At 40.4% G+C, this 25,405-nt stretch overlaps 1 protein-coding gene across 1 annotated transcript in view; it reads left to right on the top strand.

Moving 5' to 3' along the window:
- Positions 1–25,405, top strand: part of IARS2 (isoleucyl-tRNA synthetase 2, mitochondrial) — a 57,841-nt gene that overhangs the window by 6,125 nt on the left and 26,311 nt on the right. The window contains exons 4-12 of the mRNA XM_065401074.1: positions 7,782–7,930; positions 8,021–8,070; positions 8,167–8,276; positions 8,365–8,455; positions 8,894–9,009; positions 10,805–10,974; positions 12,659–12,749; positions 12,968–13,119; positions 13,771–13,931. Of these exons, the coding sequence (XP_065257146.1) occupies positions 7,782–7,930; positions 8,021–8,070; positions 8,167–8,276; positions 8,365–8,455; positions 8,894–9,009; positions 10,805–10,974; positions 12,659–12,749; positions 12,968–13,119; positions 13,771–13,931 (1,090 nt within the window). The remainder of the gene's footprint in view (positions 1–7,781; positions 7,931–8,020; positions 8,071–8,166; positions 8,277–8,364; positions 8,456–8,893; positions 9,010–10,804; positions 10,975–12,658; positions 12,750–12,967; positions 13,120–13,770; positions 13,932–25,405) is intronic.

Genomic DNA, 25,405 nt, shown 5'->3' with positions numbered 1-25,405 from the left:
ATTCAGTTCACCTTGTGTTATGAGGTGTGGTTCAGAGGAGGAGGAGGATGGGAGAAAATGTGGGTCCTGTGACATTGATGGTTCAGGACCAGAAGTTTCATCCTCTTCCTCTTCCTCGTCTGACTCAAGTGAGAATGATTCTGGTGCATCAGGAACTGGCAGTCCTTCTCCGTGGGGTACTGGGCGTATAGCTGATGGAATGTTTGGATAATGCACAGTCTACTTTTTCTTCTTTGACACACCTTTCCCAACTGGAGGCACCATGCAGAAGTAACAATTGCTGGTATGATCTGTTGGCTCTCTCCAAATCATTGGCACTGCAAAAGGCATAGATTTCCTTTTCCTGTTCAACCACTGGCGAAGATTTGTTGCACAAGTGTTGCAGCATATGTGTGGGGCCCACCTCTTGTCCTGATCTCCAATTTTGCAGCCAACATAAAGGTGATAGGCTTTCTTAACCATAGTGGTTATACTGCGCTTTTGTGATGCAAAAGTCACTTCACCACAAACATAGCAGAAGTTATCTGCACTGTTCACACAAGTACGAGGCATCTCTGCTCACTTTGGCTAAACAGAAATGTGTCCCTTTGCAAAATCAAACACTGACAAATAAGAGAGCACGACACTGTATGATTTCTAGAGCTGATATAGGGCAATTTGTTCAGCAGAATGATGTAAGCTTCGTTATGATTGCATCATCCATGATTTCTAGGAATAACATGATGCAATTCATATCATGTATGATGCAATACCAGCTTCAGATTGCATCATTCATTGTTTTGCCTAAAAAGCAAGTACTATCCAAACCCAGTCATAGATTTATTCATAGATCCAGTCAAAGATGTGTATTAGTCATTTCTGGTTTAAATTGAGATCCCTTCCCTTTATAACTCACTTATCCTCTGCCATTCCCAAGTCAAGGGTCGTATATACTGACCCAATAGCATATCTTGAAAACTAGAGCCAATCAACAATTTTAAGCATCATTTTCGTTCTCAGTGACCCAGAATTAGTAAAGTTTGACTACATTTATTTCAGAAGCATTTTGGCTGTAGAGCAGTGTAATCAGCTGCACATGAGCTCCCATTGTGATGCTGTGGCCAAAAGATCTAATGTGATCCTGGGAAGCTGTCATAGATCCACAGGATTGGTTCTATGGCCTCAGTTTTGGAACAGTCTCTAGGAGTCTGGAGTCTCAAGGGGTCTCACTCCTTCTCCAGGGTAAGTCCCACGGCTTCACCACCTCCTTAGGCTGGACCTCTGAGCCATCAGCACTCCTGCTTCGGACCGTGAGCTCTGTTCAGTGAGTCCCAATGAGGCAGACTCCTGAAGGAGACTTGTGCATTCTCTGTGGATCAATACATCTCTGCAAGCATCTGCAGTGCCATTCATACAGTGTTGTCAAAACAGAAGAGTTTATTAGTCAAATGGAGCACAGCATAGAAAGTCTTTAGGTTAGCATAGAGAAATGAAGGTTAAAGCATAGTCTGTTCCGGGTAGCCCAGAGCCCAGCCAAGCTGTAGTGAACCCACATCATTCAAGCTCTGTCTCTCCATCTATCCAGTCTCCTTTGTCAGACTCCCAGGTGCGCCCATAACTGCTTCCCCCAGCCATCATTTAACTTCCACTTCACACCACCGCCTATTCCCCCAGTCCTTTGTTCCTGAGCTGGGGAGATGCAGCTCCGCACGGTGCAGAGAGGCAGGGAAGTCTGTATCTCTTTAGGTCCTTGGTTGCTAGGTGTCCATGTCCAGTCTGGATCTGCCATTGTTTTCTCAAGAGCTCCATTGATATGGGACCTAAGGCCACAGACAACTAGGCACCATTCATACCTATGTTTTAGCCTGCCCCGAGAGCAAACAGTCCCATTTCATTCGCTAGGTAACAATGCAGTATATAGGGGAAACCAAGGCACACATAGACTTAATACAAATATTACAAAAAAATTCCACTTAGTTACAGATACATAAATGGGCGAATCTTCAATAGGAGTAGAGAGATTATTTTACCTCTGTATTTGTTACTGGTGTGACTGCTGCTGTCCAGTACTGGTGCCCACAATTCAATAATTGATAAATTGGAGAGGGTTCAGAGAAGAGCCATAAGAGTGAATAAAGGAATAGGGGAAAAAAGCCTTCTAGTGATAGATGCAAATTGCTCAATCTGTTTTGCTTAACAAGGAGAAGGTTAAAAGGTGACTTGATTAAAGTCTATCAGTATCTGCATGGGAAACAAATATTTAATAATTGGCTTTTCTCTTTAGCAGAGAAAGGAATGATGTGATCCAATTGCTGGAAGTTGAAGCTAGACAAATTCAGACTGGAAACATTTTTAACAATGAAAGTAATTAACCATTGGAACATTTTGCCAAGGATTGCGGTGAAGTCTCCATCACTGACAATTTTTAAATCAAGATTTGATGTTTTTCTAAAAAATATCCTCTAGAAATTTTTTGGGGGAAGGTCTATGGCCTGTGCTATACAGAATGTCGGACTAGATCATAATGGTCCCTTCTGGCTCTGGAATCTATGAAACACATTTGTTTTTTACCCCAATGCCATGTATAATATTGGAAAACTGTGTAGGTGGTGCCTTCTGAGAGTTTATAATGGATTAGATGGAAAGTGGTCTGATCATGTGTTGTAGCTGGTTTACTCGTAACAGTTTTGTCACACAGTGGACTGACTGGCAATTATAGTACATGTGCCCTTTAGACTGATGTAACTTCACATCTCTTGAGAAGGTTGTCTTTGCAAACTGCAAAGCCGTTACGGAAAACATGATACATCATTCACTTGCTTTGAGCTTAACTGCTCTCGCCAATAACTTTTTTTAGTTATTGCTAGGTGTGTTTGGGATAATAAGCATTCAGACGATTTTACGTCACAAATGCAATGAAATTTCTTTCCATTTTAAGTTGGCTTGTAATTTAAATTTAAAAAAGGCATAATATTCAAACCCATTTGATTATGCTATTCTGATAGCAGTGGTGGTTTAAAGTAATGCTTTTAAAATAATGTGGTACATGGGGAGATGGTTTTGGATTTAGAATATTAGGCCTTGGCTACACTTGGGACTTCACAGCGCTGCCGCGTGAAGCGCGAGTGTAGTCGCGCCGCCAGCACTGCAAGAGAGCTCTCGCAGCGCTGTATGTACTCCACCTCTCCGAGGGGAATAGCTTGCAGTGCTGCAAGCGAGCGTGCAGCGCTGCGGGCTCGGATTACACTGGCGCTTTACAGCGCTGTACTCGCTGCGCTCAGGAGGGTGTTTTTTCACACCCCTGAGCGCAGCAAGTTGCAGCGCTGTACAGCGCCAGTGTAGCCAAGGCCTTAGAAAAATGGATGGCTTTTCTCTGCCTTTGTATGGTGCTATTATATACTTGACTTGCATCTTGGTTAGCTACCATATACCTACTCCAGATGGAGCTGCATTTTAGGGTTGAATAAAATAATTCCTGTGTGCAGAGCCTAGTCCTACAACTCTTGTTCATGATTATTCCCATTGAGGAGAGCACAAAATCCCTTATATAACACCGTTCACGTCAAACGTTGGCTAGTAGGTGATAGTAGATGTTCAGGAGCAGTGTTCATTTGAGAACCTCAGCCAACCATTAATGCAGTGACTTTTCACCCAGGGTACAATTCCTGGAATATACTGGAGCCTATATCTTTCTTATTAGCCTCTGGTTAGTAGATGTTTGATACATTTTAAACCCGGGTGGATTTGATTTAAATCAAATTGATTTAAATCATGATTTAAATCACTAGTCAGGAAGCCTCGATTTAATCATGGTTTTCTAAATAAAAGTGCATTCTTGTTGGTTGTTATAACCTTAATACATATTCTTCACAACTCAGAGATAGATGTAGGTTTCATTTTTAGAAGGTACACACTATACATTTTTAAACAGTGATTTATTTTGAAAACTTCTCAGATGAGTTTTACAGCTATATCAGAAAATGAATGATTGTTTGGTTATTTCATTTACCAAAAGTAATTGAAGCAGATATTTATGAAGTCACTGGGAGGTGAACTATCTCCAGTTCAACAGGTTAATCATTAATATTTGGAGGATTTTCTTGCCATGATGTATTAGAAGGAGAACATCACCAGACAGACATTTAAATTGTTTTATTTAACTAAACCAACAAGGTTAAGTATTCTGAATTTTTTTTCTTCAACAGCAAGCATATAATATTTTAACAAAACAAGCGTATGTCCCTCGTGTCTCACATTTATCTCCAGACTTCTCCTTGTCCAGGTCTATTCCGTCCCCAAAAATCTTCTATTCATTGAACTTTTTGAAACTTTGCACTTTTAGAGAGAGGTAAGGGATTGACTCTGTGTACACAAATTTGCAGAGGGACAATAGAGTTGAGGTCTGTTATTTCTCACCTCTGTATATTATTTATTTATTTAAAAACACTTTTGCTGTTAACAAGCATGTTACCTCTAGAAACACAAATCCACAGTTTGAGAACTGCAAAACTAAGCATCTCTGATGGTATCTTCTAGACTGAGCACTGAGTCCAGGGCCGGCTCCAGGCACCAGCCCACCAAACATGTGCTTGGGGCGGCACCTGGAGGGGGGCGGCACAGCGCTCCGGCCGAGAGCGGGGCCGCGACTGGGCTCGCCGCCCTCCCCCGGCCCTCTGGCCGCCGGGGAGAGCGGAGCCGCGGCGAGCTCGCCGCCCTCCCCCCGGCGCTCTGGCCGCCGGGGAGAGCGGAGCCGCAGTGGGCTCGCTGCCCTCCCCCCGGCGCTCCGGCCGGTCGGGGAGAGCGGGGCCCCGGCCGGGCTCGCTGCCCTCCCCCCGGTGCTCCGGCCGGTCAGGGAGAGCGGGCCCGCGGCCGGGCTCGGCGCCCTCCCCTGCCGTGCTCCCCGGCCGGGGCGGGGGGGGAGGTGGGGGGGTGGCGGGAGGCTTTTTTGCCTGGGGCGGCAAAAAAGCCAGAGCCGGCCCTGACTGAGTCCCATTGGGTAGATAGAAAGATTAACCTAAATAATCTATACAGAAGCCTGTGGAACCCCATAAAATTGGGTCCCTAATCCATGAACTATTAGAACTCATTTACAAAAGTTTTCTTAAACACTACATTAATATATTGTCTCATACTATAGAATTAGAATTTATAATCTGTATTCCATGATGAGATACATTATAGCTCAAAGATATCTTAATTAAAAGTATCTTTAGGTTTTTTCCTCAAAAAGCATTTTATCAAAAAGATCCGATTTAAATAAAAAAAATCCGATTTTTTTTTTTAATTAAATCTTTGATTTTTATCCACCCTGTTTTAAACTTTATCCCATTGTAGCTTCTGGAATAGAGGATGATCTTCTACCCTTTTCAGAACTTCCTGATTGCTGCCAGGGAACAGCTCTCTGTCCCAGCCCTCCTATATTTTGTTGTTGTTGTCATCTCTCCCTACTTGTATCTCTTCCTCTCCCACCACCACCACTCCACCCCCTGCAGTTCATAACTTCTCCCAGTAGGGTGGAGCATGACATTCATGATTTTAGACCAGGGGTCGGCAACCTTTGAGAAGTGGTGTGCCAAGTCTTCATTTATTCACTCTAGTTTAAGGTTTCGCGTGCCAGTAATACATTTTAATGTTTTTAGAAGGTCTCTTTCTATAAGTCTATAATATATAACTAAACTATTGTTGTACGTAAAGTAAATAAGGTTTTAAAAGTGTTTAAGAAGCTTCATTTAAAATTAAATTAAAATGCAGAGCCCCCCCAGACCGGTGGCCAGGCAGTGTGAGTGCCACTGAAAATCAGCTCACATGCTGCCTTTGGCACACGTGGCATAGGTTGCCTACCACTGATCTAAATGGACAGTCCATACAGATTTTTCCCTTTCTGGCTCCTATCTCTCCCTGCAATATTGATCCACACAAACACCCCAGATACTTTTCAAGTTCAGAAGACGGTAGCATGTGCGTTTAAGAGGAAAAGCAGTGACTGTACCAGCAACAGGGCGGGGAGGGGGGGGAAGGGGGACACTGCTACCACATAAAGGAGCATTAGGAGGTTCTTTCCAATGAACCTGTGCACCAAATACTCTTATTGACACCGTGCCCAGGGGAGTTTCAGCTTCTCCCTTTCGGTGATGCCAATGGCTCAGAGAAGCAGCTCAGCTGCAACTCCTGACATGAAACTGACACAGCAGGGGCTGGAGCTCTCAGGAGCGGCCCTTAAGACCCGGGTCCCTGCTCCCCTAAAAACTCATATGGCTGTTTCTAGGGACCACTGTGCTCCCCACTGCCTTCCCCTTTGAGATGCAGATCCCCTGCGATGCAAGACCTACCCAGATCACTCCGCAGTTTGCGCATTTTAAACCTGAACTCTCCTGGGGGCTGAAAGCTGCCCAGACGGGGGGGCCACTCTCGCCCGAGCTGAAGTGCCACTGTGTTAGGATGCACAGACACAGCAAGAGCCTCCCTGTCTCCATCTGCTCTTTCCAGAGGCTGCAAAACCCGTCCAACCGCACCGCTGCCCGGCCGGCTCAGGTGTGCCGGGGGCACGGCCCCCTCCTGGGCTGATGCAGTGCCAGAGAAGGGGAGAGGAGAGTGGGAGCATGAGGCGTCAGCGGGGCCATGCAAAGAGGGGGGCCAGTTGCGACTCACGGCGCCTTGCACCAGTCCAGGCTCCCCCTTTAAAGTCCAGGGGCCAGGAGAGAGTCGCACAAGCTGCTCATGCAGCATCTGGGAGCCCTAACGCAGCTGCTTCCTAGAGCCCAGTACCCCCAGTGCTCCCCGTGGGCAGGGGCTTCATAACTCACATCCAAGATCACCGAGGTGCCTTTCCGCTGCCCCGCGGGGAAGAATCCCTGGCCGGCGGCTGCCTGCCCTTCCTGGAGGAACTCCCTGTCAGAGAGCAGCGGGCTGAGTGGGGCCGGCAGCCAGGACCCCAGACCGGCAGCGGGCTGAGCCGCTCAGACCAGCAGCGGGCTGAGCCGCTCAGACCGGCAGCGGGCTCTCTGGGATCCCGGCCACCAGCCCCACTCAGCCCACTGCCGGCCTGGGGCCCCGGCCACTGGCCCCGCTCAGCCCGCTGCAGGCCTGGGGTTTCTTTCACCCAGGCTGGCAGCAGGCTGAGTGGGGCCGGGACCTCTGCTGGCAGCAGCGTGCCATTAAAAATCGGCTCGCGTGCTGACCCCTGTTCTAGACCACATCGATGCTGCCTTCAGGGTTCTGAATAGAGCTTGTGAAATAATGGGGGAGGGGAGGAATGTGAAAACTTATGCCATTAAAAAATTCAAAATTAATTTGAAAAAGTATTTGCAATTTACAGTTTAACCAGCTCTAGTTCTGAATAGCAGCAATTTAAACCAACTGGTCTTAATTTCAGGCAGCTGCTTGCTGCTTTGCAAAGCTAGGAATATCAGCAGAGGCACTACAGCGGTTGGTCAGTTTACATTCATTTTACATTTTTTTTTACATTTGGAAAGTTTTCTTCATAACCATAAGGGTTAGAATTTTTTTTCCTTGTAAACTTTAATTTTAAATTCTATTAAAATGAATGGCTTACCTGAAAAAACTTCCTGTAGGGCTTTTTCAAACCCTGCCATTCACGTTGATGGGACTACTCGTGAATAAAGCATTTTGAGGTTTGCAAAAGTTGCTGTTATATAAATCAATTAGTTTAGTTTTATAATTATTTTGTTCCCAGCTAAGGTTAAGCTTTCTCTAGCAAGTAAGCCATTAGCATTTTCTAAAACTAAAGTGTTCACACAGATTTTAAAAGTACATTGTTTTTAAAAATTATTCTTCCTTTTTAGCAAAAGAATTTGCAGAAAGGGCAATTGAGAAACAGAAATCTGCCTTCATTCGCTGGGGTGTAATGGCAGATTGGGCTAATTGCTACCACACATTTGATAAGAAGTATGAGGCAAAACAACTGAGTATCTTCCACAAAATGTATGACAAGGTATGCTAGTGTGTCATTTAACAAAGTCCTTAAATTATTTAAGTTACAATGTAGTTTTAATCCAGTTAACTCTGTATTTTTCCCCCTTAGGGTTACATTTATCAGGACTATAAACCAGTATTTTGGTCTCCTTCAGCAAAGTAAGAATCAACTTACCATTTTATCTCTAAAATATAAGTAGAGAGCAATACTTTTTCATGTTAATGTGGTTTAACCCATATTTGATCTTCACCCAGTACAGCCTTGGCTGAAGCTGAACTTGAATACAATCAGCAGCATGTCAGTCGTTCTGTATATATCAAATTCCCCTTGTTGAAATCGCCTCCTAAACTGGCCTCTGTGATAGGTATGATTTGTAATATTTAGTTCTTGTTAAGACTCTGATATCTTTGGATTTTATGACAAATAACATATTTGTTAATTTGCATCTTTAGCTGGATGTTCAACTGTTAGTTTGCTAATCTGGACCACCCAGCCCTGGACTATTCCTGCCAATGAAGCTATTTGTTATATGCCAGATTCAGAGTATGTATTTAACTTTATTTAACTTTATGAATCTGCTTCCATCGGTATCAATATCTATTAGCAGAGTTGCAGTGCTCTTAATAGCAAGGCTGAAGCAGTAGGCATTTTAGGTTTATTTAATGGCATTTTAAATTTTTTAGGTAACTCCATTTCAGACTTTTTCCCATCTCCTTTTTAAGAGTTAATTATTCTGTATTATTTTTAGTCCTCTAAAGTTATTGCTACTTCAGGGCCTGCTTTTGCGTTCATTCTATTGAAATCATTTGGAGCTTTGAGTGTGAAACCGTTGTAGGATTTTTGTAGTTAAAATCACATTTTCAGATGGTTTAAAAGCAGCAAATGTCTAAACAATTTAAAAAGTAAAGTTTAGTACTAAAACATGTTTGCTAATATTGATTTTTTTTCTAATTTAATATATTTAATATATTTGTCTTGTAGCTATTCCATTGTAAAATGTGCAAATACTGGTGAATGTTACATTCTGGCGGCAAATAGAGTTGAGTCTACAGCTGCCATCTTGGACACACAATTTGAAGTAATTTCAACATGTAAAGGTAAGCGTTTAAATATACTCTGAATGTTAATTTGTAGGGTAGTATGTTGTAGGCGTTTGTTAAAATGTTGATGTGAAAGTAAAGTATCTTTACGTGTTTCATTAGCTACACTTTGCACATGTATTTATAGTAATTTTAGCTAAAAATAATCTGAAGAATAGTAATCAAAACTTGGTGGTGGTAGTAACTTTTCAACCATATACTTCAAAGTGCTTTACAGAAGTTATCCTGTTTGTAAAATGGAAATAAGAAGTTGGAGGATAATTATGTACAGAATATAGAGCATAGCACACGAGGAATGGACTAGAAATACAGTTTACCTTGGTGGTGCTGTTTTGCATCTCTCCTGAAATTCAGGTGGATTCCTAACCCAAAATTGGTTCAAATGTACTGTGTCTATCTTATATGAGAGTCCCAAATAAAGTTAACATGGGTCTGGTGTTGGTGTACTGATTGCCTGCTTCACTGCAAAATGAGCTGTTGAAATTCCTCACTGTGGAGGCATTGGAGGCGCTAAGTTCTGTGTTGTTAACATCCAAGTAGTTGACTATTCTGAGTTAGCTCAGGAATTCATGATCACCATGAGGACCATTAAACAATCCTAGGTGATTGCTGGCGGCACAGTTGTCCACACTTGTGATTTGGAATTTAAGTTGGGATTGTGGGTGTCAGTTGGAAATTTTACCCAGGTGATGGACCTATCCTTACTGCCTCTGATTAGAGCTGGCGGAACGCATTTCCTGAGGGAGTGAGGAATTTTGTTTTATGGCCTGTTTTCAGTGATTAATTGAACCTGACCATTTCCTGAGGGATGTAAGTTATCCATTCCTCCAACAGGAGGAATGGTTTGACCGGACTTTATCATCTCATTCTCAGCTATCAACAAAGTGGCCCCAGATGTCGTCTTCTCTGGCTTTATCTGCTTAAGTCACTATGGTTTACAAATGACCCGCAGCAACTGAAATGAGAGCTAAAATGGAGCACTGATGACAAAAGTCTCAATTTAGGAACCTGTTTCTCCCCTCCTTCCTCCACCGTCTGAAATAGCCCAAATTTGTTTACCTTTAAGACCTAAAGTTGTCCATCTTAGTCCTGAATCTGTTTATCCAGGCTTGTGGGGAGGGAGAGATGCAGTAAGGTTTTGCATTTGGGAGGGTGTTGAAGTATTGTTTGAATTTGATCTCTGGTTTATTTTTATTGCCTGGTTTTGGGGAAGATGTTAGATATTTAATGTCACTGTACTTTACAATGGTTAGTTGCCTAGTGCTTGAGATGAGAGCCTTTGTTTTATAACTTCTTAAAGATACAGTATATATAAATAAATATGGTCAAATGGGAAGTTAGAAGCAAAGCTGGGGAAAGATTTCGGGTCTATTGTCTCCAGCCTGGTCTTCAAACCACTAGATCTCAGTATATTATTCTGCCATCCTGTATACAAGAGTTCAATATTGGGTTCTGGTACATTGAGACCTAGGACAGCAACAGGTAAGAATGCACTTAGTGCCTGTAGGCTAGGAGTGCCTTATATAGCTCAACTACTTCTGGAGTAGCGTTGCCAGGTTCAGAAAAAAAACAATATTCTCCTGGATGGATGGGGTGTGTCTGTGTAGGAGTGGCACAAATGGGGAGTCAGGGAAGCCCAGTACTCTGGAGGGTGGATAGGAAAAACTGTATCAGAGTATGGATATTTGCATTTTTGTTTATGAATTGTAATGTTTTTGTTCTATGACTATAATTTTGAAAAACACAAGCTGGGCTCATAAATTGTTGAATATCCCATTTCTTTTTGCTTCAGGTGCTGATTTGGAAAATGGTTCTTGTGCTCATCCCACAATTCCTGGCAGAGAGTCCCCTTTCTTGCCAGCAAATCATGTGACAATGGCAAAAGGAACAGGTTTAGTCCACACAGCCCCAGCTCATGGTATGGAGGATTACAGTGTAGCTTCTCATCACCAGCTGCCCATGGTACTTTTGTTAGTTTGTTTTTTCCCTTCGTTTTTAACTTGTATCTTTTTGGTCACACACCACTAAAATGTTAAGTGTCGCATAACTTACATATCTTGCATGACATTTAAAATTGTTTTGATGCCTGTATGTAACCATCTCAATGTCACTGATTAACTTGGAGACCTGCTGTAAACAGCATTGCCCTTGGAAGAGCAAAGGCTTGAATTCTAAAAACATAAGTAGTCAAAATGGTTCTGCTTTTCAGCCAATTGTTGCCTAAACTTGGTAGATAGCGGTGGAATGGAATACTCCATTTTGGAGAAGATAAATTATAAATACAGAGAGAAGATCAGTTGCAAATTTTAGTATCTCTCAAGGAGCTTTGAGGTCTTTGAGAGATTCTTGGGGAGGAGCAAAGATGCTCTGTAAATGTAAAAAGTGTTATTAAAGAAATAAATTCATCCTCTTTCATGGGAATTGCTTAAAAGAAAAAGTAGCTTACCAGCCAAATAATTAACTACAGTTCTATAATATGTAAATTTTCCCTTGTAATCTAGATTTCTGTTGGCTTGGTTTGTTTTTCTTCTTGCTGTGAGATCATCAGAGTGTAATTTGATCAGCTCTTGAATAAAGGAATTTTTGTGAATAAAGGAGTTAGTAATTGGAGGAGAGCTGCCTAAGGAAAATCTTGAAGATGGCGACAAGAGTATTTGCTTAAATACATCTCAAAGTGCTTTACATTATACAGAGGGGAAACTGAGACAAAGAGTGGCTAAGTGACTTGCCATTGCTCATGCAGCAAACTAGTGGCAGCACTGGGAATAGAACTCAGCTCTTGTATTTTACAGTCTAGCACCCTATCTGCTGGACCATACTGTCTATAGTAGTGTTGATAGTTGATTAGGTGGTGCTGTTCACTCTTAATCAGTGCTGAACTAACGCTGCTGCATAATGTTATGGGGTACTGTTCTGTGGAAGGTGACAGTGATTTGGATTAAATGTAAAAGTGAGATTTTTGCAGCTTGTTGCCAAAAATGTCTCACCTCACTTCTTGCAAGACTGGGGCTAAATTTCCAATGTGGGAAATTGTCTGCCTTCTCTTGTAGCTTCAAATGGATAAAGTGTTTTTTTGGCTTCTCTATTGAGCTAGTGTTCTGCTCTGTGTAAAGGCTGACACCCTCCTCCTCAGAAGTGGCTGTTTCAGTGATGGATGAAGTGATCCCCGTATGTGTAATCAATTTGCAATATCTGGGTGCTTTAGGCGCTCTGGCAGAAAGGATTAATATAGTGTTTTAAAGCTGAATCTGACATGATGTAACTTGTACTTAAGATTTTTTCCTTGGCATTATTTCTGTTAGGCTAAGTGTACTTCTGTTTTGCTTGTACTTATTCTGTCTGTTAAGAATTAAGTGGAATAGTACTCTTTGACTTGGTGTAATAACATGAATGCTGTATCCTCACAAACTCAGTGGAGTTCATCCTGTGCTGAGGATTCAGGCTCAGTGGCATGTTGGCAAATTTCAGGGTTGTTGCATCATAATTACCTTTGAATATTAAAAGTGACACCTTATTTCTCAGCCTGATTCAGATGTATGGTATATTATACTGCAATCTTAGTTCATAATTTCAGATTCTTGTAAAATAATAGGAATACAATAGTCCCTTCATATTTTGACATTACTAAAAAATATTCTTATTTTAGGATTGCCTGGTGGATGAAGGTGGATTTTTTACAGAAGCTGCAGGTCCTGAGCTTCAGAACAAGGCTGTACTGGAAGAAGGAAATGAAGCTGGTTAGTATCTTGTGTTTAATTAGTCAATATTCTGTCAAATATTTTGAAGGCTCATGTAAACCAAACAAATCTTACAGTGGACAAAATATTGGCACTTCCTGTTATCAGGAGGATGGGAATTGGACTTCGGGGAAAGGAAAGAAGTGGGGTTAGCAGCAGTAGTGTTGTGTTAATCTGATTTCTTATTACCTCTAACTCTTAATTCTCACTCTCAATAGTCATTCAGATGCTTCAAGCAGCAAAGAGTTTATTAAAAGAGGAGAAATGTGTACATAGCTACCCATATGATTGGAGGACTAAGAAACCAGTGATTGTTCGTGCAAGCAAACAGTGGTTTGTAAACACAGCAAATATCAAGGTTACAGCCCAGGTACTACACTTTGTTACATAGTTTGCTATTTGGGGGAGTGTAAAGGACATTACTATCATATGGGGTCTTTGCATAACGTGTACATTCCACTTCAAAAGAATGCTTTCCTCCCTTAGTGTTTACAAAGGCTTTGCAGCTGATAGCAATCACAGTCTTATTAACAATTAGTTTAGAAATTATCAGCAGTTACATTTTTATTTATTTGCCACCAACTTTAGACTAATTGTGCGCTTATGCCATTTTCCATTTAAGACTCCAAAGAAAAAAGGTTCCAGTGGTTGGGAGAACTGGGTTCAATACCTCCACTCAAGCCCAGACTTCCTGTATGACCTTGGTAATCACTTAACCTCTTTGTGCCTTAGTTCCCTATCTGTAAAACTGGGATAATAGAGGGCTTGTGAGGATAAATACATTAAAGATTGTGTGGTAGCAGGGGTCATGTAAGTAGTTCAGATAGGTAGATTCAAGCAGAAAATAAAGTGGGTGGTGGTGGTGATGATATCCATGAGATATCACCTTGAAGCATATTATATCAATATGTGAGGATTTCTGCCGGTAACTCTTTGTGCCCTGAGAGAATAAATAGTATCCTTTTGTTAAATTCTGAATTCTCTCCAACCCTGAATAATTGTAGTTGTGGTTATTTCATAGGAATTGTTAAAAAAAGTGAAATTTATTCCTGCATCAGCAGTGAATAGAATGCTAGAAATGTTGGACAGAAGGACATATTGGTGCATCTCAAGACAGAGGAGTTGGGGTGTTCCGATTCCAGTGTTCTATCATAAGACAACAGGAGAATCTCTGATAAACAGGTATCTATTTTATTCATATAAAAAATAAGAGACCTGTCTTGCTCTGATATAGAAAATATTAAAACTACAAACAACTGAAGTGCAAGCAAGTTTATTTTGGTTCATGACTGTGTAAAAGATGTGGTTTTGGTATAGTTAATTTTATATTGTTTAGTTATTTTAAATGGAAAAAGAGGGGCCAAAGTCTCATTACTGAATGTGGTCTAAAGATAGTGGTCTAGGTCTGTCTCATACCACTAACCAGCAGTCAGCTGAGCCGCCTCCTTGACATTTGTCTCTGATTTAATAGATTTTTCAGGAGAGCTGATGTTAGACATCAGTATTAAACGTAAAGAACTGTATCCTCTAGCTAGAACAGATAATGACTATAATCTCAACATTATGAACTCAATTATTCAATTATTTGTTACAATAATTTCTGAAATTGAAGAGTTGACAGATGCCTATGAAATGAGAAGACTAAAGTGGGATGGCCAAATCAGGTGCAGAATAAGAAACCCGTGGCCTATTTCAGAGTTAACGTGGAGGCCATTTAATCTTTTCAGAGAGCCCCTATTTCCTATTTGAGGTATTTGTTACCATAAAGTTAGGTCACAGGCTTTCATATGTAAACTTTTGTTTCCAGCACCATCTAGTACAGTTAGAGTTAAGGAGACCTGTTTATCATAAACTCAGGGCACGTCTTCACTACCCGCTGGATCGGCGGGTAGCGATCGATCTATCGGGGATCGATTTATCGCGTCTAGTGTAGACGCGATAAAATCGATCCCCGATCGCTCTGCTGTCGACTCCGGAACTCCACTGCAGCGAGAGGCGGAAGCGGCGGGGAAGCAGCAGCGGTCAACTCGCCGCCGTCCTCACAGCCAGGTAAGTTGACCTAAAATACGCAACTTCAGCTACGCTATTCGCGTAGCTGAAGTTGCGTATCTTAGGTCGACCCCCCTCTCCCCCCATAGTGTAGACCTAGCCTCAGAAATGTAGGGCTAGAAGGGACCTTGAGAGGTCATTTAGTCCATCCCACCTCATGCTAAGGCAGCACCAAGTAAACCTAGACTATCCCTGACAGGTGTTTGTCTAACCTGTTCTTAAAAATCTCCACTGACAGGGACTCCTTGGAAGCCTATTCCAGTGCTTAGCTATCCTTATAGTTAGAAATTTTTTCCTAATATATGATCTAGATCTCCCTTGCTGCAGATTAAGCACATTACTTCTTGTCCTACCTTCCTGGCCATGGAGAACAATTGATCACCATCCTTTTTAAAACAGCCATTAACATATTTGAGACTGTTACCAGGTCCTGTCCCAGTCTTCTTTTCTCGAGACTAAAGATGCCCAGTTTTTTAACCTTTCCTTAGAGATCAGGTTGCTCTAAATCTTTTATCATTTTTGTTGCTCTTCTCTGGACTGTCTTCAGTTTCTCCACATCTTAAAGCATAGTGCCCAAAACTGAATGTAGAACTCCAACTGAGGCTGCACCAGTGCTGAGCAGAGCAGGACAATTACCTCTTGTGTCTTACATATGACAATCCTATTATCTATTGCAAACTCTGCTTTTCATGAGTTCACAATAAAAAAAAATCTGAACTGAGTTTTAAAACAAGTAGTACATTTCAGCCTAGTACACTGATACTTAAAAACAAATCAAACAACAACAAAAATCCCCCAACGAATTTTATTAACATTTTCCAAAGTGTTTTTCTTCTGATTGTCTCTTACACTTACAGCGAAACTGCTTTTAATTTTTAAACTGAAACTTTTGTTGAGCTCTTTATTTTCATGATCAGGGTACTACCTTTAGCTTTTTTGGGGGGGAAGAAGTTTTAAAGTGTGAGTCTACCCTAAAAGATGACTTTGTAAAAAGGGCGTTGTGGAGTCATTGCTTTCCATATTTGATTTTCTGAGTCAATTCCTGCCTTCAGATACACAACCTGAATACAGTTGAGTTACACTTATGCCCTCAGTGACCCCAGTACAAATCCATTTAAGAATAATAAGATTGTATAGGTGAGGGGGAGTGGAAATTGGTTGCCGAGTCTCTTATGGTTGGTGATGAGCACTCTAAAGAATCCAGCTTGACTTCCAGAGTTCAGGGCGAGTTTTCAGGACTGAAAAAAATTTATATGGAAATCAGTCAGACACAATTAGTATGGAACCTAATAATGCCATTTCTACAAATTTGGTTCTAGGGTGGCATACACTTTACATTTACTATGCAATCCTGGTGGATAGGGAGGAAGTGTTAGATGTGTGGTATGTCTTGACTTTATAAAGGCTTTTGATACTGTCTTGCATGATATTTCTCATTAACAAACTAGGGAAATACAACCTAGACGGAGCTACTAGCTGCATAACTGGTTGGAAAACCATTCCCAGAAAGTAGTTGTCAGTGGCCACAGTCAAGCCAGAAAGGCATATCAAGTGGGGTCCCCCGAAGAGATCAGTTCTGGGTCTGGGTCTGTTCAATATCTTCATCAATGATTTAGATAATGGCATAGAGATTATACTTCTAAAGTTTGTGGACAATACCAAGCTGGCAGGGGTTGCAAGCATTTTGGAGGATAGGATTAAAATTCAAAATGATCTGGACAAAATGGAGAAATGGTCTGCAGTAAATAGATTGAAGTTCAGTAAGGACAAATGCAAAGTACTCCACCTAGGAAGGAATAATAAACTGCACATACACAAAATGGGAAATGATTGGCTAGGAAGGAGTACTGCATAAAGGGATCTGGGGGTCATAGTGGATCACAAGCTAAATGAGTCAACTGTGTAACACTGTTGCAAAAAAGCAAAGATCATTCTGGGATGTATTAGCAGGAGTGTTGTAAGTAAGAGACAGAATAATTCTTCCCCTCTACTGGACTTTTGTGTCCAGTTCTGGGCGCCACATTTCAGGAAAGATGTGGATGAATTAGAGAGAGTCCGGAGAAAAGCAACAAAAATGATTAAAGGTCTAGAAAACATGACCTGCCGGGGAAGATTGAAAAAAATGGATTTGTTTAGTCTGGAGAAGAGAAGACTGAGAGGGGACATGAAAACAGTTTTCAAGTACATAAAATGTTGTTACAAGGAGGAGGGAGAAAAATTGTTCTCCTTAACCTCTGAGGATAGGACAAGAAGCAATGGGCTTAAATTGCAGCAAGGGTGGTTTTGCTAGGTTGGACATTAGGAAAAACTTCCTAACTGTCACAGTAGTTAAGCACTGGAATAAATTGCCCAGGGAGGTTGTGGAGTCTCTGTCATTGAAGATTTTTAAGAGCAGGTTAGACAACCACCTGTCAGGGATGGTCTAGATAATACTTAGTCCTGCCATGAGTGCAGGGGACTGGACTAGATGACCTCTTGAGGTTTCTTCCAGTTCTATGATTCTATGCAAAGCTAGTCAATGTGTGTGGTGTGAGCACACAATTCTCTTTGTTCACTTCCTCTGTCTATGGTATTTATTATCAGCATGCAAATAGCGCCGAGGTACTCTTGGACAGAAATGTGTAAAAGCTCTATATATTGGGTTAAGATAATCTCTTACCTGTGGAAGTCATTCATCTAGTTAAAAAAGCATTTACAAAAAGGCTTCAAATATATATTTACATAATAAAGTATGGCTCCTCTGCAGGAGCCATTACAGTTCATCTGGAAAGTAGCCTTTTAAAGAAGTATTTTTGCTTTTCGTATTCCAGAATTGTGTGAAAAATAAAGACAGTTTAGTATTATGTTAAAAACAAAAAACTCCTATGTAGCCCAACTTTGCAGTCAGTTAACAAGCTATGAAAATGTGCCTTAAGCAATATTTTCCTCTGAAATTATAGATAAACGCCATAATATGCACAAATAGGACTGATTACATACATTTAGCTGGGCAACAGGGAACATATTTGAAGATAGTGACGGATAGGAATTATCCTTTAGTTATAGCTATCTTAAAGGCCAAGAACATATGCCAAAAGGTGTGCCTTTGTAAACCTTTGAGCTGTGGCATGTCGCTGGAGTTGTATGAACAGTGGCATTGTTGGGGCATTTTTACAGAGAAAACATTGCAGTAGATCAGCAACTCCACCTTTGTGTAAGCCCATTATTCATGAATGTCAAAAAATGGCATGTGGGGGTGGGTAAGGGTCAATACAGCACATGAGATTAAAGAGTGAAATACAGAAAAGACTTGTACACTGTATGATTGAAAATTAGATTTATTCTCTTTGGCTGCCACATCTGTTGCTCTTTTAAAAGAAAATATAAATAATGAGCATTGTCTTAAAAATAAGTATTGCACAGTTTGTTCTTCTAAATATTTCGCAGTACAGTAGGAGATAAATTTTCTCTACATTAGTCATAGCAGACTTCTGGTTCCAAAGCAGTTAAGGCATGCAGAATATTGGCCTACAGAAGTGACAGACAAATTTAGAAGACACAGTCTGTCAATTCATAGGTCATTTTCCTGTACACCAGTTCTTAATAAAATGTACAGTGGTCCTATATATTTTATTGTAGTTGGTTCTCATACAATACAGTATGTAGCATGATATGGTACATGAAGCTTCTAATGTCTTTTAAATATTCAAACTTATATAAATGAATGATTCAAAATTATAACAAAATATTCCAAAGAGCTTTGATCTAAAATTGCACTTATATTTTTAACTCCAATGCTGTATAAATGTGTGTGGCTGCTTCGCATTCTGTCAGTAGATATCAAAAGTAACAGCATCTCCACTGGAAGTCAGTGTAGTCCACATGGAGTTGCTGTTACATCTGATAACACTGTTGGTTAGTCTTGAATGATTCCCCACACTTATCTTAAAATAGTAACTCTGTTAAAATAAACCAGTAGTATTTTTCTGTGCAAGTATGGGTATGCCTATGGACTTGCCATTTTAAAATCAGCAGCGTTCTTATTTTGCAGGATGTATGTTGCATGCCCTAAGACAGTAAGCTTTAAAAAAGTTTGCAATTCTGCTGTTACTTTACATTTTAAAAATAAGAACTAGATTCTAATCCTGCATAAGTTACATTCAATGCTTTATCGCTCTAAGAATCTGCTCGCTTACTGGCATCCACATGTGCCATTGCAGACATTTTGGGCATGCAGCAACAACCATAGTCTTCCAGCATTAAAAAGTGATCTAAATGGTGTTCTAACACAGATAAATATTAAATCCCACAAAAAAGTACCTCTACCTCCTCAGCATATTTAAGTCGAGTTCAAAAGTTTCAGTAAAATGGCAAATTCCTACTTCCTATATGAGAGAGGAGAGAGATGTTATACATTAAATAATTGCAGTTTTCAAATAGTTATGATGAGAATGTGGGCAGTAGGGGAGTGTGTGTGTGTGTGTGTGTGTGTGTGTGTGTAAAATTTTAAAAACTGCACAAAACAACAATTTAACAAATTAAATAATCTGACTCATGCAATTGCCGTTCTCCAACATTAGGTTTTCAAGTAAATATTTTAATTATTTTTTTCCCTAGATTTATTGAAAAAGTAATAATATCCTACAGACTAAATGACTTTTTAAAAAGGAAGGCAGGAAATTAAAAGCTAAGATTTAGAATAGTAGCTCACCTCAAGTAACAAGTAGCTCACCTCAAGTGCAAACTTTTATAGATAACTACTACTTAGCTTTACTAATTCATTATCTGAATATTAATATTAATCGTTATATTGGACTAATAAAATTTCCTAGAAGTGTTCTCCCCTTTTCCTGTGATTTTATTATTAGTTAGGTATGTAATCACTTAAATTGTACATAGAAAATCAAGTCGCATGTTTCATGTATAAATACATCTACAATTGTAAGTAAATAACTTTATCAAATGTACTTTATTTAAAACATATTTCAATAAGTTCAGAACATTAGCAACTTACCCCTTCCCTTCCGAAGTACTGTCCAGCGAAGTACTGTCTGGCAAAGTATTGATACCTATGTAAAGAGAGAATCTACCTTGCATTCATTATTATACAAAAAGAAAGAGGACTGGAGAACACCAGGAACTGGTTTTTTTTTTCTTCTGCTGGGAATCATCTTAATGCTGCTTATTTTCCGATAACACCTTAAATAAGCAGTCAGTACAAGCAATATCAGAGTTCAAAATGATTGGCTGGTGTCATGGTAGCATGAATTACCTCATGGGTTTTCACTGTTAGAGATCTAGCAAGTGACACGTAATACAAGTTCTTTTAGATATGGTCTATGACTATAAGGCAAAGTTTTACAATAGGGTTTATTGCTTACTCTATGAATTATTGTACTCGCATGGAAGCGTATAGATTGTAGAGTGATGAGTAATTATTTGAGAGAGGTTTTTTTCACGGGCACTTTGATATATTTATGTATAGAGAGAATTTCACCTTAGTTTTTAAAATATGCATACTGTATGTGTACTATAACTGCAAAGACAGTAGGGAGAACACTTATTATTCATGAGAATCTTGGGGAGAGGTCAGGGAGTGGCTTTTAAAATCTTTCACGGGGCAGAAGCTGCATTCTTGGAATCTTAGATATTATATACAACCGCTTTTTAAAAATACTTTATTGTATGATATTTAAATTCTCCCAGAGTTTTTGTTACAGAAATTGAATGAGATGTAAATAATTTCAAATTGCTGAACCTTTACAATTAGTTGATTTCAGACTACCATAAAACCTGAGAATACTGGTTAATGATTAGTAAACCTGTCAATACTTGACTACTTTTATTTCATATAATTAATTGCATAATGTAACCAGGAGAATCTGACAAATTATCTGATGCTATTATATTGAAGAAGAGAAAGTTATGAGTTAATTCATGTCAGCTTAGGGGAATTTGCACTCTAAAATAAACTCCTACTGATGTTCATAAATGAACCATATTGTGCTTTATTTTGTATAACATTATGCATGATAAAAGGATAGTTCAACCCATGATGTCGCTGTAGAAGTATTCATGGAAACAGTAGAGAAAACCACTGCTAAGTGGGGTTGGCAAAACCTTGTGGTAGGGACATTTTCTAACACCTTTCTCACACTCACACACACACACACACACACGCACGCACAAGGTTGCATTTTCTTCTGGAGATCTACAGGGAACAAGTAGTAAACAAAATTCTTTATTACAGATAACACAATTTGCCATTCCATATATGTGTCTGAGTTTTCCTCTCTTTTTCTTACCTTATGGCTACCATGTAGAAATTTGGGAGTTTTTGCCCCTCATTCTGTTGAGGCTGTCTGTCTGGCAAAGTATTCTGGAGCAAACACTGTTCATTCAGAAAATAGGTAGGTAGGAGGTAGCTTACTGCAAGCGTAATACAGCATTCTCTGTCATTCTTCAGTACAATCACCACTTCCTGTATGCTTTAAAAATCAGATGCAGACTAGAAGTCTATCTGTTCTAAACTTTTTTTTTTAAAGCTTAAGTTAGGAACTACTATCTTTTAGTTAGAAGAAGGCATCATTGCTATTTTAACAGTTATTTAATTCCTGTTGATTGGGCTAAACAGATCTATTATTCATCTGCCATTTTTAGTAGAACTTGTCCCTCCTGGGGGTTGCAAAACCCACTGCTTGTTGACGAAGTAGAGTTTTGACCTACTGAGTGGCTCTCATTTGATGGACTACTAAGGTTGTTTCCCCCCACAAATTGCTATTACAGTCCATCAGACTATGCCAGGCATAGAGTGTGGACATGGTTCAGAAATAGCATTGATATCCGTGGATGAACAGCAGTCAGACTTCCCTGTTGGTATTTCTAGTTCTACAGAAAATCTTCCGGCACTGCTCATGAGAGGCAGCTGATTTGACTGTAGGGACTGATAGGAGTAAGCAGAGATTCGAGGTTATGTCCACTCTTTCTAGAGCAAGGTCCAGAGGGTTTTCATGTGCAATTCCTCTTCTTTGGAGGGCTCATTCTGCTATGTTTTCAAGCTCTCTTGTTCAGTGTTCACGTGAAGTCTGTAGGATAGATTAGTGAGGTACTGGGAGCTGCAGTGTCAATATGTTGATGACACTTGTCTCTGCATCTTCTTTTCTTCAAGCTTGGACAGAGAAATATCCCGACACACCCAGTATATGATAGAGATTGCGACCTTCATGTTGGATCAGATTGAATCTGGACGGTGAAAATGATGCTAGGTGACAGGGAACATAATTGCAAGGACCTTCAATTAAGGGTATCTTCCTACAGAATTTTTCAAGAGAGCTTGAAATTGTGGAGTGTTACTGGGCTCATCCCTGCTTATGGGCATTCAAGTAGCAGTGGTGGTGGTTTTGTAGACTATTATAGATGGTGACAACCATCTTGAATTTCACTTGGGGACTGGATTTGATGCCAGTGCAGAGTACTGAGAAAAGGTGTAACAAACTTTCTTACATGCAGAAGGCAGACCTCTTAATTCTTATCCAGGTGGCTTCTGTGCTTAGGCCTAAATAGAGCATGTTACCATAATCAAGTCTAAAGGTGACAAATTAATGGATCACCATGGCTAGTTGTGTATCTAAGATGAATGAGTGCCCTCCATCAGACAAAAATCTTGGACCTCAGAGACTCTATGCTCTGTTGCAGTCTCTGCATTCAGGAAACATGCTCAAAAGCTATATCGCCAAGGGCAGTGTTTGTGGTAGGTCCCTAGCTCTGGAACTAGCTTCTGCTAGAAATCTGTCAAACTGGGCCCAAACAAACAATATACGTTTCAATACAGCTAAATGTAAATGTATACATCGGGGAACAAAGAATGTAGACTGTACTTACAGAATGGTGAACTCTGCCCTGGGAAGCAGTGACTCTGAAAAAGATTTGGGGGTTGTGGTGGACCCACAGCTCAACATAATCTCCAAGTGTGATGCTGTGACCAAAAAAGCTAATGGGATCCTGGGATGTATAAACAGGAGAATCTCCACTAGGAGTAGAGAGGTTATTTTACCTCTGTATCTGGCACTGGTGTGACCGCTGCTGGAATACTGTGTCCCGTTCTAGTGCTCAGAATTCAAGAAGCATGTTGATAAATTGTAGAGGATACAGAGGAGAGCCATGAGAATGATTAAATGATTAGATCACATGCCTTGTAGTGATAGACTCAAGGAGCTCAATCTGTTTAGCTTAATAAAGAGAAGGTCAAGGGGTGACTTTATTACAGTCCATAAGTCTCTACATAGGGAACAAATTTTTAATATTTAATAATAGGCTCTTCAGTCTAGCAGAGAAAGGCATAACATAATGCAATAGCTGGAAGTCAAAGCCAGACAAATTCAGACTGGTGTACATTTTTAATAGTGAGAGTAATTAACCATTGGAACAATTCACCACGTGTCATGGTAGATTCTCCATCACTGACAACTTCTAAATCAAGAATGGGTATTTTTCTAAAAGCCATGCTCTAGGAATTATTTGGGGGAAGTCCTATGACCTGTGTTATGCAGGAAATCACAATGGTCCCTTCTGGCCTTAGAATCTCTGAGTCAGTGCTTGAGGCTGCTAACTTTTTGCAGGAGGTGCAAGATGCATTCCAGTAGTAGACCAATTGCAAATAATAGAAATCACCTTTAACTCCACTGCGAGAACATCTTAAGACTCTAGGTCAGTCTGCTCTTTATTGAAGAAAGGTTGTTACAGTTGTGTGCTAAATGTTGCAAAAGTATGATCACTTAAACATTGTGATGGATGTTTTAAAAATGTATGGACTAATTTTATCCGTGATGCTACTCCATTGAAGTGCTGTTACCCCATGTTGCATAAGGGATGAGTTTGGACCATTAGCTAACCCTGTATCAATTCTCTAGACTGTAGTCTAGAAACAATTTTGCTGGCTTCTTTGGGGTTATTATTTATCCATACCAGCTAAGGATAAGACCCCTTGATCAGAGCCTGTGAAACTTTTCCAACTTGATGCCAGAGCCATTCGTCAAGACTGATTAGTATTTCTGTTCTGTGATTTACTTCAAGAACAATTCCACTTGGCATGAACTGGTGTTATACGTTGTAATAAGTATGGGACATTAGCAATGTAGGGACATTAGCAATGTCCAAACTGAGTTATTTTCTTCGGATTTATGCACATCCCAGAAATCTGAGGGAGGCCGCCTTGAATGCTAGTAGTTCAGTTTTGGTGCAAATTTTTGATTCTCCATTGTTTTACATATAGAGAGACCATAACATGTCAAATTCTTGAGTTACGTGAGTGTCTTTGGGCCATTGCTATGAAGATACAACTCCTGTTTAAAAAGCAATAGCAGTTTTGCCAATGACTTCATGTTCAGGGCTTGGACCCATAATCAGCAGAAATCTAGATTTCACCAGAGCAGAACTCTTGAAATATCCTTTTTTAAGAAAATGAAGATTACTCGCCTGTAATCAAAGATCTTCATGAAGGACTCTGCACATTCATGCTCTTGAGAGGCACTGGTGATGTAGCTTGGATTCATGGAACCTTCTGGTAGCGATGCCCATTGGGGTGCTCTGCCGCACCCACACTGTCCCCTCTCCTCAGCTATAAAAGGGGACATGACACACCATGTTCTTTCCACTGCCTCTTCGGGTCCAAAGTTGTAACTGAAACTCTGAGGAAGAGGGAAAGATGAGCAGGAAGGGCAGAGGTCATTCTGAAGAACTCTGGTTACAAGTGAGTAACCTTCATTTCTTTTTTTAAAGTGACCTCTTCACATTCTCACTCTTGGGAGCAGCATTCCTGCCTCTGGACAGTGGGACAAGGAGGCCTACTTAAGTAGATTGTAATGCTCCATTGCCAAATTGTGCATTTGATTTAGTTGCCAGATTTGAGGAATGTTTTGGGAAGTATGAATCAAGGTCCAAGTGGCAGCTCTACAGGTTTCTAACATAAAAATATTTCGAAGGCAGGCCATAAAAGCAGTCTTCACTCTAAGAAAGAGTGCTTTAAGCCCTTCGGGAAGAGAAACCATTTATAGCAGTCTTTAATAGAGTCTCACTCACTTAAAAAGGTATTCGGATGTGATTGCCTGAGCTTTACTCTTTTCCGCCTAAGAGACAAACAGTCTAGGTGATTTTCTGTATTCCTTAGACCTATTTAAATAAATCTAGCATCCAAAGTGTGTTGCTACGCTTCCCTAAGGAGAGAGGCCTAATGAGAGACACTGCCACAAAAGTACTAGAGAGAGGACCCATGTAGCCACAAGTTCTCTAACTAGAGGGTAGACACACTAAGCCCTTCCAAGAATATTTCCTTTTTACTGTGGCTTATACTGTCTTTTGTTCAGCTAAGCTGTAATGTGTTGAGGTGGCTGCAAGATGTACTCTTACTGATTATATAGAAAGTCCCAAGGATTTCAGATGAACCAAGTTGATGTGCTCCAGTATGGATTGAAAAGGAGCTGAAGCTGGGTTGATGCAGTTGTTGGCTACCCACAGAAAGAGTCTTTTCCACTTATTATAATAACAAGGCGAGTTGACTGCTTCTTGGAGTTTAATAGAATCTCCTGTACTTCTTTTTTTTCTTCAAAAAAGACAGTTCTAGATCTGTCAAA

This window comes from Emys orbicularis, chromosome 3 (assembly GCF_028017835.1).
Source record: "Emys orbicularis isolate rEmyOrb1 chromosome 3, rEmyOrb1.hap1, whole genome shotgun sequence".
Classification (NCBI taxonomy): domain Eukaryota; kingdom Metazoa; phylum Chordata; order Testudines; family Emydidae; genus Emys; species Emys orbicularis.
The sequence above is the reverse complement of the archived record's forward strand: the minus strand, read 5'-3'. Positions and strand labels throughout refer to the sequence as shown.